The sequence below is a fragment of the Bipolaris victoriae genome (genome assembly GCF_000527765.1).
Source record: "Bipolaris victoriae FI3 unplaced genomic scaffold scaffold_46, whole genome shotgun sequence".
Taxonomy (NCBI): Eukaryota; Fungi; Ascomycota; class Dothideomycetes; order Pleosporales; family Pleosporaceae; genus Bipolaris; species Bipolaris victoriae.
In genome coordinates, this window is record NW_014575346.1 from 105,035 (window position 1) to 118,540 (window position 13,506).

The following is a 13,506-nucleotide window of genomic DNA, read 5'->3' on the forward strand; positions in this document are numbered from 1 at the left end:
TACTCTGTTTGTTCGTGTGAATCCTGAGAGACGTATCAAGAATCACAGAGTCATTTACTTGCAGTGACGCACGGTTCATTCCCACGTGACTTCGCGTTCAACCCGCGTCAACGGGCCGGAGTATCGCGGCACCGCTTGGAACTGGCTGCTGCCACTTCCGTCCCTGAATTACCCCACACATAGTACTCATTGACGGTTATCAGTGCTTTGCTCAAGATTTGATTAGTATATTGATATTAACTATTTGACAGCTGCTTGAGTGTCGTTCACTATCACGCTAGTAAGACACGTAAACGGGCCATTTGTCTAGAGGCTCCCGCCTTACACTATATACACTATGGGCATCCCAGCGTATGCATTCCACTTGAGACTCAGCATCTGTGGGGCGCCTTGCTGATGAAAATGATAGCCTCTGGGACACTATCAAGCGCTACGAAGAAGTTATTCCGATTGCACAGCTCGCTGAAGACCACCACCAGCGTCATGGCAAGCCTCTCAGAATCGCTGTCGACGAGGCTGATTGGCGCTTCAACAATCTCACACCCCAACAAGTCTATGCGATTCGTGATGGTGAGTAGTTTCCTATTCAATGCTGTATTGTACTTATAATAGCAGCGACCAATCAACATGCATTTCAAGGCATTGAAAAGGCCATGTTCTACCGCCTCTGTCGCCTCCTCACGCTAAACATCCAACTCATCTTCGTTTTCGACGGCCCTGGCCGCCCTTGGAAGCGGGGCAAGAGAGGACAAGGGCGTATCAATTATGAAGAGAGGTGGCTTCTACAGGAGCTGCTCAAATATCTCGAAGTTCCATATCATGAAGCCCCTGGCGAGGCAGAAGCAGAATGCGCTCGTATGCAGGTACTTGGTATGGTCGATGCTGTGTGGTCACAAGATTCTGACTGCTTGATGTTTGGCTGCACCCTTTGGTTCCACGATCATCGTGTTGCGAAGAATGAAGGCGTAACAGATCGCTCCAAAGAGAACACGAAGAAAAATGGCAAGTACGCCAGTGTGGTACGAGCCATTGACATGAAAGAAAGATACAACCTGGACCGGGAGGGTCTGGTACTTTTCGCCATGCTCGTTGGTGGAGACTATGATCAAAACGGTCTACCCCAGTGTGGACCTGGTATAGCTCTGCAGGCTGTGAAGGAAGGGCTTGGGAAAAGCCTTTGTGAGTGTCGAAATCAATTTGATTGTCAACTTTGGAGTAAAGAGTTGGCACAATTCCTGAACACCTCCTCTCGAAGACGAAGTATACCTGTACCCTCGATGTTTCCAGACTATGACATCCTGAAAAAATACTACCGTCCGAAAGTCACCAGTGACCAGGAACTGCTCCTGGCATCAAGGCTCAACTTGGAATACATCCGCCCAATCCAAGAACATGAACTCCTCAAGCTGACAAGTGAACGCTTCAACATCTGGGGACGGCTTTATATGAATTGGATCGGTCCAGTCCTCCTTACTCGAGACCTCGTATCAAGGGACCCGTCTAAACCGAAGGAGATGATGCACGAAATTAGGGTACCTAAGCAGCGATCCAAGAAGACAGAAGATCAGCCACCAATGCGAACTTTTGAGAGAAAGATAACGTTTTCACCTTTTGGTGTCACAAGTCTATGCAGGGATGACTTTGAAGGCTCACAATTTGGACACTGGAATGGTGACGACAAGGTATTGTTCGACCCTGCACATCGCGTAGAATGCGAGATGCCTGAATATTGGCTTCGTAAAACTCTTCCGGCAGAGGTATTCAACTCTTCACTTCCAACACCCAAGCCGTCTTCCAAAAGGAAGCGGACAGCAGATGATGTCGAGGAAGCGACGGACTCACCTTGCAACAAGCGGATATCCAAACCCCGCAGAGCTCTTAACTCAAATACGTCTGTGCCAGAGTCAAAAACTCCGTCCAAGGTGTCTAAACCTGATTTTACAAGTTCGACAAGTACACGAAAACCGATCGAATTCATTGAGCTTTCTGATTCGGAAGACGATGAAACCCTTCGAGTTCCTTCGATTCCCTCGTCAAAACAACCATCTTCTATAGAGGCTGCTAGATCTCACCCTAGCCTTGGTCCATCTGCGGCATCTAATATAGCGGTCCCTAGCATATCTCAAAAAAATTGGGAAAATCGGATTCCATTAGATCTAGCAGATGAGGATGATGAGGATGATGATGAAGATCTTCTGCTCGCTTTACGTCTCAGCATGCAAGAAGCCTCCAGCTCCACAATGCATTCGTCGAACAAGGGCAAGTTTGACGATATCTTCGCAATGAGAGAAGAAGGTCGGAGTGTAGGGGGGTCAGCTGTACCTGCTTGGTCGCTTGACCAGGCACTGATCTCCGATTTGCTTCTACCAGATATTCCAACGTCAAATCGACAAGCCAGAAGCATTGCGTCTACAAGTAACAATCTTTCCCACAGTGCCACTCACGCAAATTTGGCTAGAGCGGACTTTGCTGAGATGCATACCCAACCTTCTTCTAAGCGCTCCGAGGTAGTACGAAGTTTGGTACCATCACCCACAAAAGGAGAAGATATCATTGCTTGTCCGGAAGCGAGCTGCGCCACACCTACCAGACATTCTCTTGATGAAATTCGAGCTGCTCGACTTCGACATTTTGGCGCGACTTCCGTGACCAATACCAGAGATGTGGGTAATGTCGCTTCATCACCACCTAGGGCTACGCTGGTTAGCCGTGAAGTATCTTCTGGAACTGCGCCAACAGACATTGAGTGCATTGATCTGACCGAAGATTAATCTTGTCTCTGCAACGTCTGGAAAATTCACCATGAAGCAAACGTCCACCTCAAAGAATATCATTCACATGGGTATGTCTCATCGGTGTACGTATCTACTACAATCGGCGCTGATTCATTATAGAGACAGCTCACAAAGCGGATACCTCGTTGATAAGGAGGAACAAAGAACTTTTTTTCGGGGATCAAACAGGAACCTCGACAATCCCGACGTTCTACCACAAAAGATCAACCATGCTAGACTCCACGTATGTCTACCAAGACGCGGTCGACAATGTCATCGCAGCCTTTAAACCCGCCAATGATTCAAGCGACAATCTCATCTGTGTCGTGTGCGGACGAGAATATGGAAGTGCTGGGCCAGGTTTCGAACCTGATAACATCAACTTCCTGAGCCAACTGCCCGGCCCCACCAGACGAAGATACATTGAAGACACCGTTGAATCCATACAGACACTATGCAACCATACCTTCTGTCTCCGTTGCATAAGCTTCTGGTGCCAGGACAAAGCGATATGCACATGTCCCATGTGCCGTCATCCAATCATTCTTAGAAGAGACCCCGCCGATCTCAAACGTCCAGATCAGGACCTATATTGGGATGAGAATGACGCGTTGTGCTTGTCACCCAGTTGTATCACCGCCTTGGGTTGGGAAACCCGTAGTATTTTCAAGCTGCAAACACGAGACCTCGTCACAACAATGAAGCCCATGCCTTTCCGATGGATCAAAGAAATCATGCTGCACGACTTGCCCGTCATCATGGTCAGTGTCGCGCGTCGCTTCTACTATCACGATTTGAGACCAAAGGAGACCGTACCGTGCGATCTTCCGTCTCTAGCACGGCACGATCCAGGGGACATCAATAACGGACTACCCGAAATTCGCACTCTGGAAGCACTGGCTCACGACGACGCCCCGATTACTTACCACAAAGACGCTTTTCGGCTGTATGAGGGCTTGCGTGACATCATTAACAATCCGCGGGGTATCGCTTTTGACAACGAGACATGTCAGAGTTGGGGAAAGGCTGTGCTGGCAGTTATGACTACACTTACGGAAGAGAAGACGCTCGTTGGTACGAGCGGAGGCGTGTCACAGAGGAAATGGTGGATGTATGTGTGGTGCGTCATCAAGGCTTTGATGGTGTGGCAGGCGTATGCTGAGCGTTTGCGTGTTGTGTGGCGCTTGCGGGAAGAGCGGGGTGAAGATGAATGGGTGGATTAGGAAGCGGATGAGTATGATGAATCAGATGATGAATAGTTTATTTAGACGGATAGAGAGTGTTCAAATGGCGAACACCGTTACGGTCTGGGAACGGCCGTCTGTAGTTTGGAGTACTTGGAGTCCGCCTGATAAGAATATATATAATTCGTAAAGTTCTGATCGATCCCGTATTACTGCGATTGTTTTTTGCATGCATGATCAATACCGCTTGAAGATTGGTATTCTCAGCTTGTGTTGTGAGCAAGCGGCTATGCCCATTCTTGATGGTAGTGTGCCAATCCCTCGTGACCGTAAGAATACACACCCACTTTTGGGCCAGTTCGCGGAGTTCATGCTGCACTTTGAGTGCTAAGGATGGACAATAGCGGCTCTGTCAGACCTCCCCCTTTGCAATGTCTGCAAGGTAAGCTGGCTGGGCCAAGCAACTTGGAAGAGCGTACACAACGCTCTCACATGCTCTTGCCAGCGCCTCCGGGGTTCCCTCAACACCGCGGTATTCTTTCTCCAAACAAACAGCGAATGTCACCGATACCCATTCTTCTCAGCGCGGCAGCCCATTCCCAGCACTACCACCCGCACTACTCGCCCCACCTCCACTCTGGACCACCCTCACCCCCGACCTCGGCCCCGGCTGCCTCGCCAACGCCAACCTCACAGGCTCCTCGCTCGCCCTCGCACCCACACCACCGCTCGCCACCCCCGCCGCACCACCACTCCTCGCCTCCCCCACCGGCCCCCGTCTCAGCAAATCGTCCAGCCCCAGATCCCGCCACGTCGGCTCCTTCTTGGCCTGTGTCGCGCGCTGGATCCCGAATGCGGCGTGCTGGTCTGGCACGACGTCGTCTTCGTCTTCCGGGTTTACGGGTTGCAGGTGTGGGGGGATGTAGATGTCTTCTGGGGACAGTTGCGAGGAGGTTAGGTTTGTGAATTGTTCGAGGAGGTCGGCGTGGTGCGACGCGTGCATGTGGAGGTATGTGGCTGTTGAGTCGCGTGTCTGTGGAGTAGTTAGGATTGATGATGGAGATGAGGGGGGCGGTGGGGAATACCATTTTTGTAGAGGACTTTTTCCTCTGAATGTAAAGTCGTTGGGGAGGTTGCTAAGACTGTTGGGTTTGTTGTTCTTGTGGTGTTGATATGATGTAAGTACGGATTACGACCGCTGGTAGAGGACTGGATGGCCCGCGCTAGCCGGATGTGGGTGTCCATAGTGTGCTCCCATCAACCTATTACTAACATCCTTATATTGACCTCACTCCATTGCCTCGATAGTTCCTTTTTCATTCTTTAATGTTTCTCGATTTCCACTTTCTATCTTTTTCTGCTTCTATCTTTTGTATCCTTATCGAGCAGGCCGTGTTCGATATACAATAAGTTATCATTCATCGGGTTGAAGTACTGCAGCGTTATTTGCCGCATCAGCATCCGTCACACGTACCCACTTGCGTATCTGCAAGCCATGTAGCAAGATGGCCACTCAATCCATCCATGACGAGTTTTTCCGATGAGAACTTTCACACGGTCAAAAGCGGGTCTTCGGCTATTCTCGCAGCTAAAACAACGCGTCCACTCTCTGCAACTGACTAACGGCACCTGTCAATGAGGCTCTCTTCACTGAGACAGTATCGCTCGCCTACAGTACTATTGCATGTCTCGCCACCAGTTCTGGGTTCAAAAATAGTCCATCTTCCTAAAGTCGATCCTATGGGTTGCCTTACACTCGAATTGCCGAGGTCACCAAGTTCGTTGTTTGTTGCAGAATCTCCACCCTGCCAGGTGTACGTCATCTGAATCGGCGTACCTATCCGGCTCAGACCGTGCCTACATATTTCTACTTACACCTAACAACTAGGATCTGTTCATTAACTAACTGTTATCGTTGAACCTCCATTCTTCTTGTTCATTCCAGTGATTACCCCGCTCTAGAATTCTACCGCTCTTTGAACCCCCCGACAGTCTTTTCCCATTCCGTTACCATGGCTGAAGGGCGCTGCAACTGCGGAGGCATCGAGGTTTCCGTCCCCGCTCTGCCGGAGAAGTCCATAATCTGCTACTGGTATGCAAGATTCTCCGCGTGCCACCTCACACTAATACGAGCAGCTCAAATTGTCGCCGTGCGGGCTCGAGTATAGGAAGCATCATATACTCTCTGGATAAATCCGAAGTCACTATCAATGACCCCAATGGCAATCTCAAGGGCTACGAAGACAGCGATACAAAGAGTGGGAACACGCTCACTCGTCAGTTCTGCAGCAACTGTGGATGGCAAGTTACACAAAATGCCCCGAAGGATTGTGGCTGATACTACTCTAGCCCAATTGTTTCCCTGCTTGGTCAGAAAATGTTCTTGAAGGGTGGTTTGTTTAAGCAAATACCTGCTCCGGGCCACAAAAGTTTTGCGGAAGAAGAGCCGAGCTGGATGAGGGTTCTAGAGCCCGGCGATAAAAAGATATAAAAGGAGTAGCTACCAGTTTCCAACGTAGTAGTTGGAGCACATCCATAGCTGTGGAATTTTATGTATCTAGTCCATCCATTGGCTAGTACTAGCTCAGCTGAAGACTATGAAGGGATGTTGTTACATCAGCCCGTTAACCCCACTTCTCGGCTGCATAGAGTACTACAAAAATACGACCCTTGCATACACAACGACTCCAGATGCAATTCGTGTAACTTGAATGCAATATAGATGCGATCAAAAGGGGCTAGGCTGATCCTGTTGACTATTCCTAGCTTCGGCGGACAAATCAATGATCACAACATGACAGAAGTACCATATTCGAGATTACCTCGCATCCGCCTCGCATTTGCAAGCCATAACTAGTATTCTTGTACATGTTCAAGTTCATGAGAAGAACACTAGTATAGACTCGCATTCAATGCGAAGAGTTTCCACAACACGGAAACCAACGTGTATATAAAGTGACTATTGTCCTGGCATTTAGACTCACCAATAAGAGCCACTAACACAATCATCTCTTCAACATCAGAAACATCTTCTTTTGAACAATTATGTACTTCAACCCCATTCTCACCGCCCTCCTCTTCACCACCATGGGAATAAGGCCAGTCTCTTGGCGCTGTCGCTACCATGAGAAGTCTAGAATGGGTCTTGTTTGAAAACAGTAATGTCGGGTGCACATTTCCGGACCTGTCGTACAATTATAAAGTTCTCTGTTACTTTTTTAAGGACCGTTTCTTTTCCTACATATGATTTTTTCTTGAGAATTGTCCACCTTGAATATCTGAGGTTTGCGGGTGAAGGATGCCGCAAGTATACTCTATCCATTGAAGCATGTATATTCAACCTTATGATAAAGAAATATTGATACATACTATCATTTTCAATCTGCTTTGGGTACTCTCAACTCCTTTTCGTCATGACAGCTTTTGTAGGCGCTCGCCCTGGCACACTCCTTGCACGATACAACTATGCGAGGGATCCATCATCCAAACCCACTCTTACCCACATCGAACCACTAACACCAAACCATACATCACTCCCGCTTGATTGTGTCCGTTGCCAACGGTACTTGCGAAAGGATTGATGGCAACTAGTTAAATCCCCGGCCAGCCGTTCAACCGGTGTTTCCTTGGCATTCTCCACATCACCCCCATTTCTTCCGGTACCCAATTGCACCGACGACGCCAAACCTCCCTGGACAAATGGGCAACTGCATCACCAGGAACCAAAACTAAATTGCGTTTGCAAGCGCACAGGGCCTGCCAAGCAAGTCCAGACAGATCGGGTAAATTGATGGAGGGGTGCGACGAGATCATTTAAGCATCGTGAAACGTGGCTTTCCACCTGTACATGAACCCGACTTATCCTCAATCAAAATCCAGAATCGGAGTTTTCTTGCTCTTGTCCACTCTCTTCACTTCCCTTAGAACTTCGTCGTGGGGAACCCCGAATGCAATAGGACAGAAAGAGCTAGTCGCGGAAAACCATGTATCTAACCGCAGCAATGTCATCGCCGCGGAACTACCGAAGGAGCACGCGCCTAGCCCTATCCGCTCTGCTCTTAACATCGGTAACGGCATCGCTCAACGTACATGAAGCCCAGAGTGGCGAGGAAGAAATATATTATCTACCGCGCAGCGCCGTAATTCACGATGGCTTTGTCCATAAGCCGCTTTCAACATGTCCCGTCAAGCCTGGTGGCGTGCAGATGTCGTACACATTTCCATGGACTCACACTCCCTCATGTGTGAATATCCAGCAACCAGAAGGAGCCCCAAAAACATTTTGCGCGTACACCAATGTCAACTACAACAATGGCCGCGGTATCAGTTTTGTCACTAGCCCCGAGGTCGCAGCTAGCGTGAGCATGGAGACGTTTGGCATGGCGATTGGTGGCATGGAGGGGCAAATTGGGGAGGAGATGGGTATGTGGGAAGTCAAAGACGCAGGAAGCAAAGGAAAAGGGTTGTTTGCGAAAAAAGATATTGGCGCTATCTTTCCAGGCGAGAGTCTCGTTGTGCAGACGCCGGTTTTGATTGTTGACAAGAGCGCGCTGGAGCCCGAGAGCAAAGAGGAGGTGGAGCGTGTGCTGCTGACGGCGGTGGCGCAGTTGCCTTCGAAATCAAGAAAAATGGCTGTGGAGCTGAGTGGGAATGAAGATGGGTCTTTTGAGGATATCGTCAAGACGAATGGGATTGGATTCACGTGGCCTTGGGTTGACGAGATGCCCAAGCTGCTGAGCGTGACTCCAGAGATTGCTGTGAGTTTTCATGGAGTTTACCAAACGTGCCGGACTAACTTTGATTCAAGCGCATCAATCATGCATGCCGTCCCAACACACTTTGGCGCTTCAACGACTATACACTTACATTCGAGGTGTTTGCGCTCAAAGAAATCAAGCCAGGCGAGGAAATCACACGGAGCTGTACGTGTAAACCCTGCTTGTTCAAAAACCTGTCCAACCACAACTAACATCTTTCAGATGGTTTTGAAAGGCGATCCCATGGACGTCGTGTCCGCTCTCTCGAGGCCAACTTCGGGTTCACCTGCGCGTGCCCTCTCTGCACCGCCTCAGACGAGGAAATCATGGCTTCAAATGATCGTCTCAGCGAGATCAAAGCTCTGAAATCAGTATTACCCTCGGATCCAGATGAAGCGGACAGGACTCTTGAAATATTACCTAGCCTGGTCGAGCAGTTAGAGAAAGAAGACCTGATAGCAGAGCTTCCCTCGTACGAAGAAACCCTGGCGTACACGTATAGCATGTTCGGGGAAGAAGCAAAGGCGAAGTATTGGGCGGGCAGGGCGCAGAAGCACTGGGCGGTTGTGGCGGGTAAGGAGAGTTGGGAGCAGAGGCGGTGCGGAGATATGGAACAGGATGTCAAGGGTCACAAGACGTGGAGGACTTGGAAGGGTCTGCAAGAGGAGGATGAGGAGATTGATGAGGAAGAATGACCGCCTACCTAATGTAAGCTCATTTTTAGGTTTCGGTACCCAGCCAGTGGCCGCTCGCCCAACATCACTTACTGCGATCATGCATACATATATTTCAGTTTTACAATTTTTTTGCTTTACAATCTGAGATTTTGATGATCGGTGTATATTCAAATATGGAATGGAAGTCGCTGTAAAAATCGCGAATCGCTATGCCAACAAATGACATGAGAGTTACAATGTATCCACATAACCATTACCAGAAAAGAGAATGTCTTCACCAGGAATGTTTTGTTCGTCGGAAATGCTATCAGCTGCAGTCAAAGCATCGAAGTCTGGTATATCTGTTTGGTTGGGGCTAGGAAACTCATTGAAGCTGCTAACGCCATCGACGTCATTGAACCAGCCAGCGTTACTTACACCATCAAAATCCAATGGCTCATAGCCGCCAATAGGATCGACAAAGTCCGCTAAACCGTTGCTGAGACTATGGTCATCCAGGATCGGAGGCGCTCCAACATCGTAAAATCCGTTAGCAGTGTTGAAGTCACTTCCACAGGATGACCCCTCTGCATCGGCATTCCCGCTACCTCCAGCAGCCAGACCAGCCTGCACACCTGCCATCATAGCACGACTAAGATTAAGGTGATGCATGATCCTCATATGCGATTTGAGTTTGTCTTTTCTTGTAAAAGGGGGTTTGCGGCCAGGAAAGCCCTCGCTACGGTTGCAAGCCGACACGGGGCACCAGAAAGACGTCGTGAGTTCGTGGACTGAGTTGTGGTGACGGGTGAGGTCTTGCAGTCTCCCAAAGGTTTTGGTGCAATCGGGCCAAGTGCAATGGACTCTGTCGCGCGGTACGACGTGCTCAGAATGGTTGGAAGCGGGAATGTCTCCACTTGAGAAGTATGATGGGCTGCTTTGAGTCTCATTCCCCCCGAGTGATAGATCAGCGATGTGAGTGTTTTCGTGGTAGCGCATGAGGGTATGAGTGCAGTGGTCTACTTCAGCAATCGACGTAGAAGTTGGGGCGCCAAGAATAGGTGTCGAAGTTACCCCAACGTTGAAAGGGGATGTCAAATTGTTACACAAGGCCAAAGGGTAGCCTGGGATGACAGGATGAGTAGGCCAGGAACTGTTCGCGGTGGCTTCGTTCCCAAATCCAGGTTCGTTATCATGGTTGAAGCTTTGGATGTATCCAGTATCGTCATCAACGATACTGGTAGCAGCCCAGTGAATCTCACCATCAGTAGAGTCGCCCTCATCGTAATTCTGCTGCCCAGTAAAGTCTTGGTAGGTCGGTGGCGTGTTTTGAATGTAGGTATTCGAAATGCTGAATGTTTGACTAGATTTGCCATCTTTTTTCGACAGCCCACTCATCGTTGTAAGATTGATAGAATACAGGATCGTTTGGAAGGCCCTTGGAGCTCTGCTACCTTTAGTCTGGAGAGAGTATTGCAGGTTATTTATGTCAGTTCCGCGGGCAATCAATCTTTTGTCAGGCCTAAGCTTTGGAGCCTTTTGGGAAACTTTAAAACGATAGGCTTTCTAATATCTATGTTCAGACGGATAGGCCTCATCACTCCTGGAGAATTAGAAAGTGCCCGAAAGGGATCCGTACAAATAGACTAGCGTAGCCGGATCGACGATTGGATGCCTGACATGAATGGGCTATGTTCGGTATGGTTGCGACTGTCAATCCGACGGGCTCACGACGCCCGCTACTAGCAAAAGTTCACAAAAGTTTCAGTCTGTCATGGTCTCGTGAATGAGAATGCCCCTCGATTGTCTGTTTTAGCTTCAAGTCGTAGCACCTACACGTTGGCGATGCAGCTCACCATGTCACTCAAAATCAATCAATGGAGAGTATAGTGTGCCAAGCAAAAAGTAAAACAAAACGTACTTCCGTACGGTCGGGGAAAAGGTCGCCTCGCCGAGCGAACGGCCGCCAGGGGCTCTTGCTTTGCATACGTGCTGGGACTTGGCACCCACTCGGTGGACAACAATTCCGGGAGTCATAGATAACATGTACTTTGTAGGCGATTTTCGCCAGCCGCCTACACCTTTAAAAGATCTCTACAAATCTCAAGACGATCATTTAGAGTATAGTAGAGATAATACGCTTTAAAAAGTATTGTTATTTCTATACTATAGCAATATTTCAAAGGGCTGAAGTTGCTAGCTTTCTAGCGCGTTATCGATTTTAATAGGGTGGCGGCGTGCGCTAGGTCGGTCCATTTCCACCGCGCGGGATCCTATATAATACACCCTGGGGAAGCGCTAACTGTAATGGGAGACTGCAGGACCATCCCGGGTGCCCCATGAAACCAAAGGTCCGCAAAGGTTCTTGTGTAACCGTGATAAGGGGTAAACACCATGAATATAATATTCGCCTTTGATCTCTTCAATTTCCGACAGCCCACCTTTCCATACACCTTAAGATCTTTGAACCAGCTGTACGCACAAGATTTCGTAAACCATTCAACTTCTCACTTGGATTGATACTTATATATCGAAACCCCACTTTGTGCTAGCCTACCTCAAATCATGGCATCAGTTAACGATTTACATGCTGATTCCGATACATATGCGATGGATATAGTCCCGCCGCACTTTCTTACTATAAGCCCAGCACAGGCTTCAACAGCCGGGCCTGAACTCAGCATTGAACCGTCCACTCCAAAACGTATTGGGCGGTGAGAATGAAATCAATATGAACGTTTCGTTAGATTGAATTACCACCGCATGGAGCTGAAGGAGTTGCGCAAACTCATACTCAAGGAGCAAAGTTTTATCGCCAGGTGAAGAATCTTTTGATGTGCCGACAGCTGATAGGTTTTATTAACAATTTTGATCAGCACTCAGCAATGGAAGAAGGCGCTTTCGGGGTGGAACCTGTCCAAATCAATCCCGAAGTCTGTCGCAAAATTCATTAGGAAGAAGACATACCTCCGCCAGATCAAAGCAGGAAACAAAACGTCCTTCAGATACCGTAAACAACCGGTACCAAAGGACAAGATCAAACGGTACACGCAGGGATATGCTAGTGAGGCCTTGTCTCCAATCACATGTACGTGAATCCACTGTATGCTGCGTCAGCCTACGATGATATTTTTATTGACGTTTGACAACAGCCTCGTCTTCCAATCTTACGTATAATACTTCGAAGTCCTCCAATACGAAATATGTAATTCCGGTGAACCAGACCAATCCAAACGATATGGCAGTAATGCCAGAGTTTTATAATGGCCAGGATATCGATGATTTCCTTACAGTTTGTCGAAAGGCTCAAATCCTCACCAAGCATGGAAATTATCCCAGTGCGAAGCTCGCTTTCATGGAGGCTTTGGAAGGACTAGAAGCCCTATTCGACACTGTGCACAAGATCCCCGTCCATATCTTACTTGTCTTTGTTGACGCCGCCATCAAGAACAAGGACTTCTATGGAGCTATGGAGCGACTCTGCAAGTCCTACACTCATCACCAAGAGCTGCTTGGTGACAATGACAAGAATACTTGGCTGAGCTTTGCTCGGCTAGGCTTGATATACGACGCAGAGAAAAAATATGGCCAAGCCCTGAAAACATTCAGTGCTGCAAGAGATGGTTTACGAACAGCATCCGAGACCAGCCAAGAAGACATGTTCAATCTGACCGTTGATTTGAACCTTCAGATCTCCTACGGATACCAAAAATTAGGCGACTTCGAATCTGCTGAAAAGGAGCTGCGGGATCTGATCCGGCAAGCCGAAGCGTTAGGGGACGCTTATCGAAATCAGATCGCCTACTTCAAGCATCAACTCGCCAATCTCTATAACAACGACGAATGGCATCGGGAGAAGGTTCCGTTAGGCAGTGCGGCCCCTCCAAGACAGCGTGTGGAAAAAATTCTTCCAGAGGCTATCCATGACTACGCTGGCACCTTTAGCGAATGTCCTTATTTTCTGTGTTCATTAGAACAGTTGCGAACATACTATGAGACCACAGGTGAAGTACACAAACTAAGCCCCTGGTTTACACGGATCAAGTAGCTAGGCGAGCAGGAGTGGCATAACTACCTAGAACAGTACAGAAGGAAAGCTATCACTCTCAACCCTAACACTTATGCCGCAAGGTAT

At 48.6% G+C, this 13,506-nt stretch overlaps 7 protein-coding genes across 7 annotated transcripts; 5 read left to right on the forward strand and 2 right to left on the reverse strand.

Moving 5' to 3' along the window:
- Window positions 1–337: 337 nt before the first annotated feature.
- On the forward strand, window positions 338–2,771 carry COCVIDRAFT_38117 (hypothetical protein; the record flags this gene model as incomplete). Its single annotated transcript, XM_014700759.1, has 3 exons — window positions 338–351; window positions 410–570; window positions 616–2,771. 3 exons carry the CDS (start codon window positions 338–340, stop codon window positions 2,769–2,771), a joined length of 2,331 nt encoding a protein of 776 aa, XP_014556245.1.
- A 233-nt stretch (window positions 2,772–3,004) lies between these two features.
- On the forward strand, window positions 3,005–3,997 carry COCVIDRAFT_100229 (hypothetical protein; the record flags this gene model as incomplete). Its single annotated transcript, XM_014700760.1, has 1 exon — window positions 3,005–3,997. The coding sequence occupies one exon, from the start codon at window positions 3,005–3,007 to the stop codon at window positions 3,995–3,997; it is 993 nt and encodes a 330-aa protein (XP_014556246.1).
- Window positions 3,998–4,538: 541 nt separating this feature from the next.
- Window positions 4,539–5,972, reverse strand: COCVIDRAFT_38119 (hypothetical protein; the record flags this gene model as incomplete). The annotated part of the gene is made up of 2 exons (XM_014700761.1): window positions 4,539–4,991; window positions 5,970–5,972. 2 exons carry the CDS (start codon window positions 5,970–5,972, stop codon window positions 4,539–4,541), a joined length of 456 nt encoding a protein of 151 aa, XP_014556247.1.
- COCVIDRAFT_38120 (hypothetical protein) lies at window positions 5,971–6,449 on the forward strand (the record flags this gene model as incomplete). Its single annotated transcript, XM_014700762.1, has 3 exons — window positions 5,971–6,050; window positions 6,095–6,259; window positions 6,308–6,449. The coding sequence occupies 3 exons, from the start codon at window positions 5,971–5,973 to the stop codon at window positions 6,447–6,449; spliced, it is 387 nt and encodes a 128-aa protein (XP_014556248.1).
- A 1,510-nt stretch (window positions 6,450–7,959) lies between these two features.
- Window positions 7,960–9,410, forward strand: COCVIDRAFT_100331 (hypothetical protein; the record flags this gene model as incomplete). Its single annotated transcript, XM_014700763.1, has 3 exons — window positions 7,960–8,715; window positions 8,766–8,880; window positions 8,938–9,410. The coding sequence occupies 3 exons, from the start codon at window positions 7,960–7,962 to the stop codon at window positions 9,408–9,410; spliced, it is 1,344 nt and encodes a 447-aa protein (XP_014556249.1).
- Window positions 9,411–9,623: 213 nt separating this feature from the next.
- COCVIDRAFT_100265 (hypothetical protein) lies at window positions 9,624–10,769 on the reverse strand (the record flags this gene model as incomplete). The annotated part of the gene is made up of 1 exon (XM_014700764.1): window positions 9,624–10,769. One exon carries the CDS (start codon window positions 10,767–10,769, stop codon window positions 9,624–9,626), a length of 1,146 nt encoding a protein of 381 aa, XP_014556250.1.
- Window positions 10,770–12,134: 1,365 nt separating this feature from the next.
- On the forward strand, window positions 12,135–13,419 carry COCVIDRAFT_26965 (hypothetical protein; the record flags this gene model as incomplete). The annotated part of the gene is made up of 3 exons (XM_014700765.1): window positions 12,135–12,190; window positions 12,248–12,459; window positions 12,524–13,419. 3 exons carry the CDS (start codon window positions 12,135–12,137, stop codon window positions 13,417–13,419), a joined length of 1,164 nt encoding a protein of 387 aa, XP_014556251.1.
- Between the last annotated feature and the right edge of the window lie 87 nt (window positions 13,420–13,506).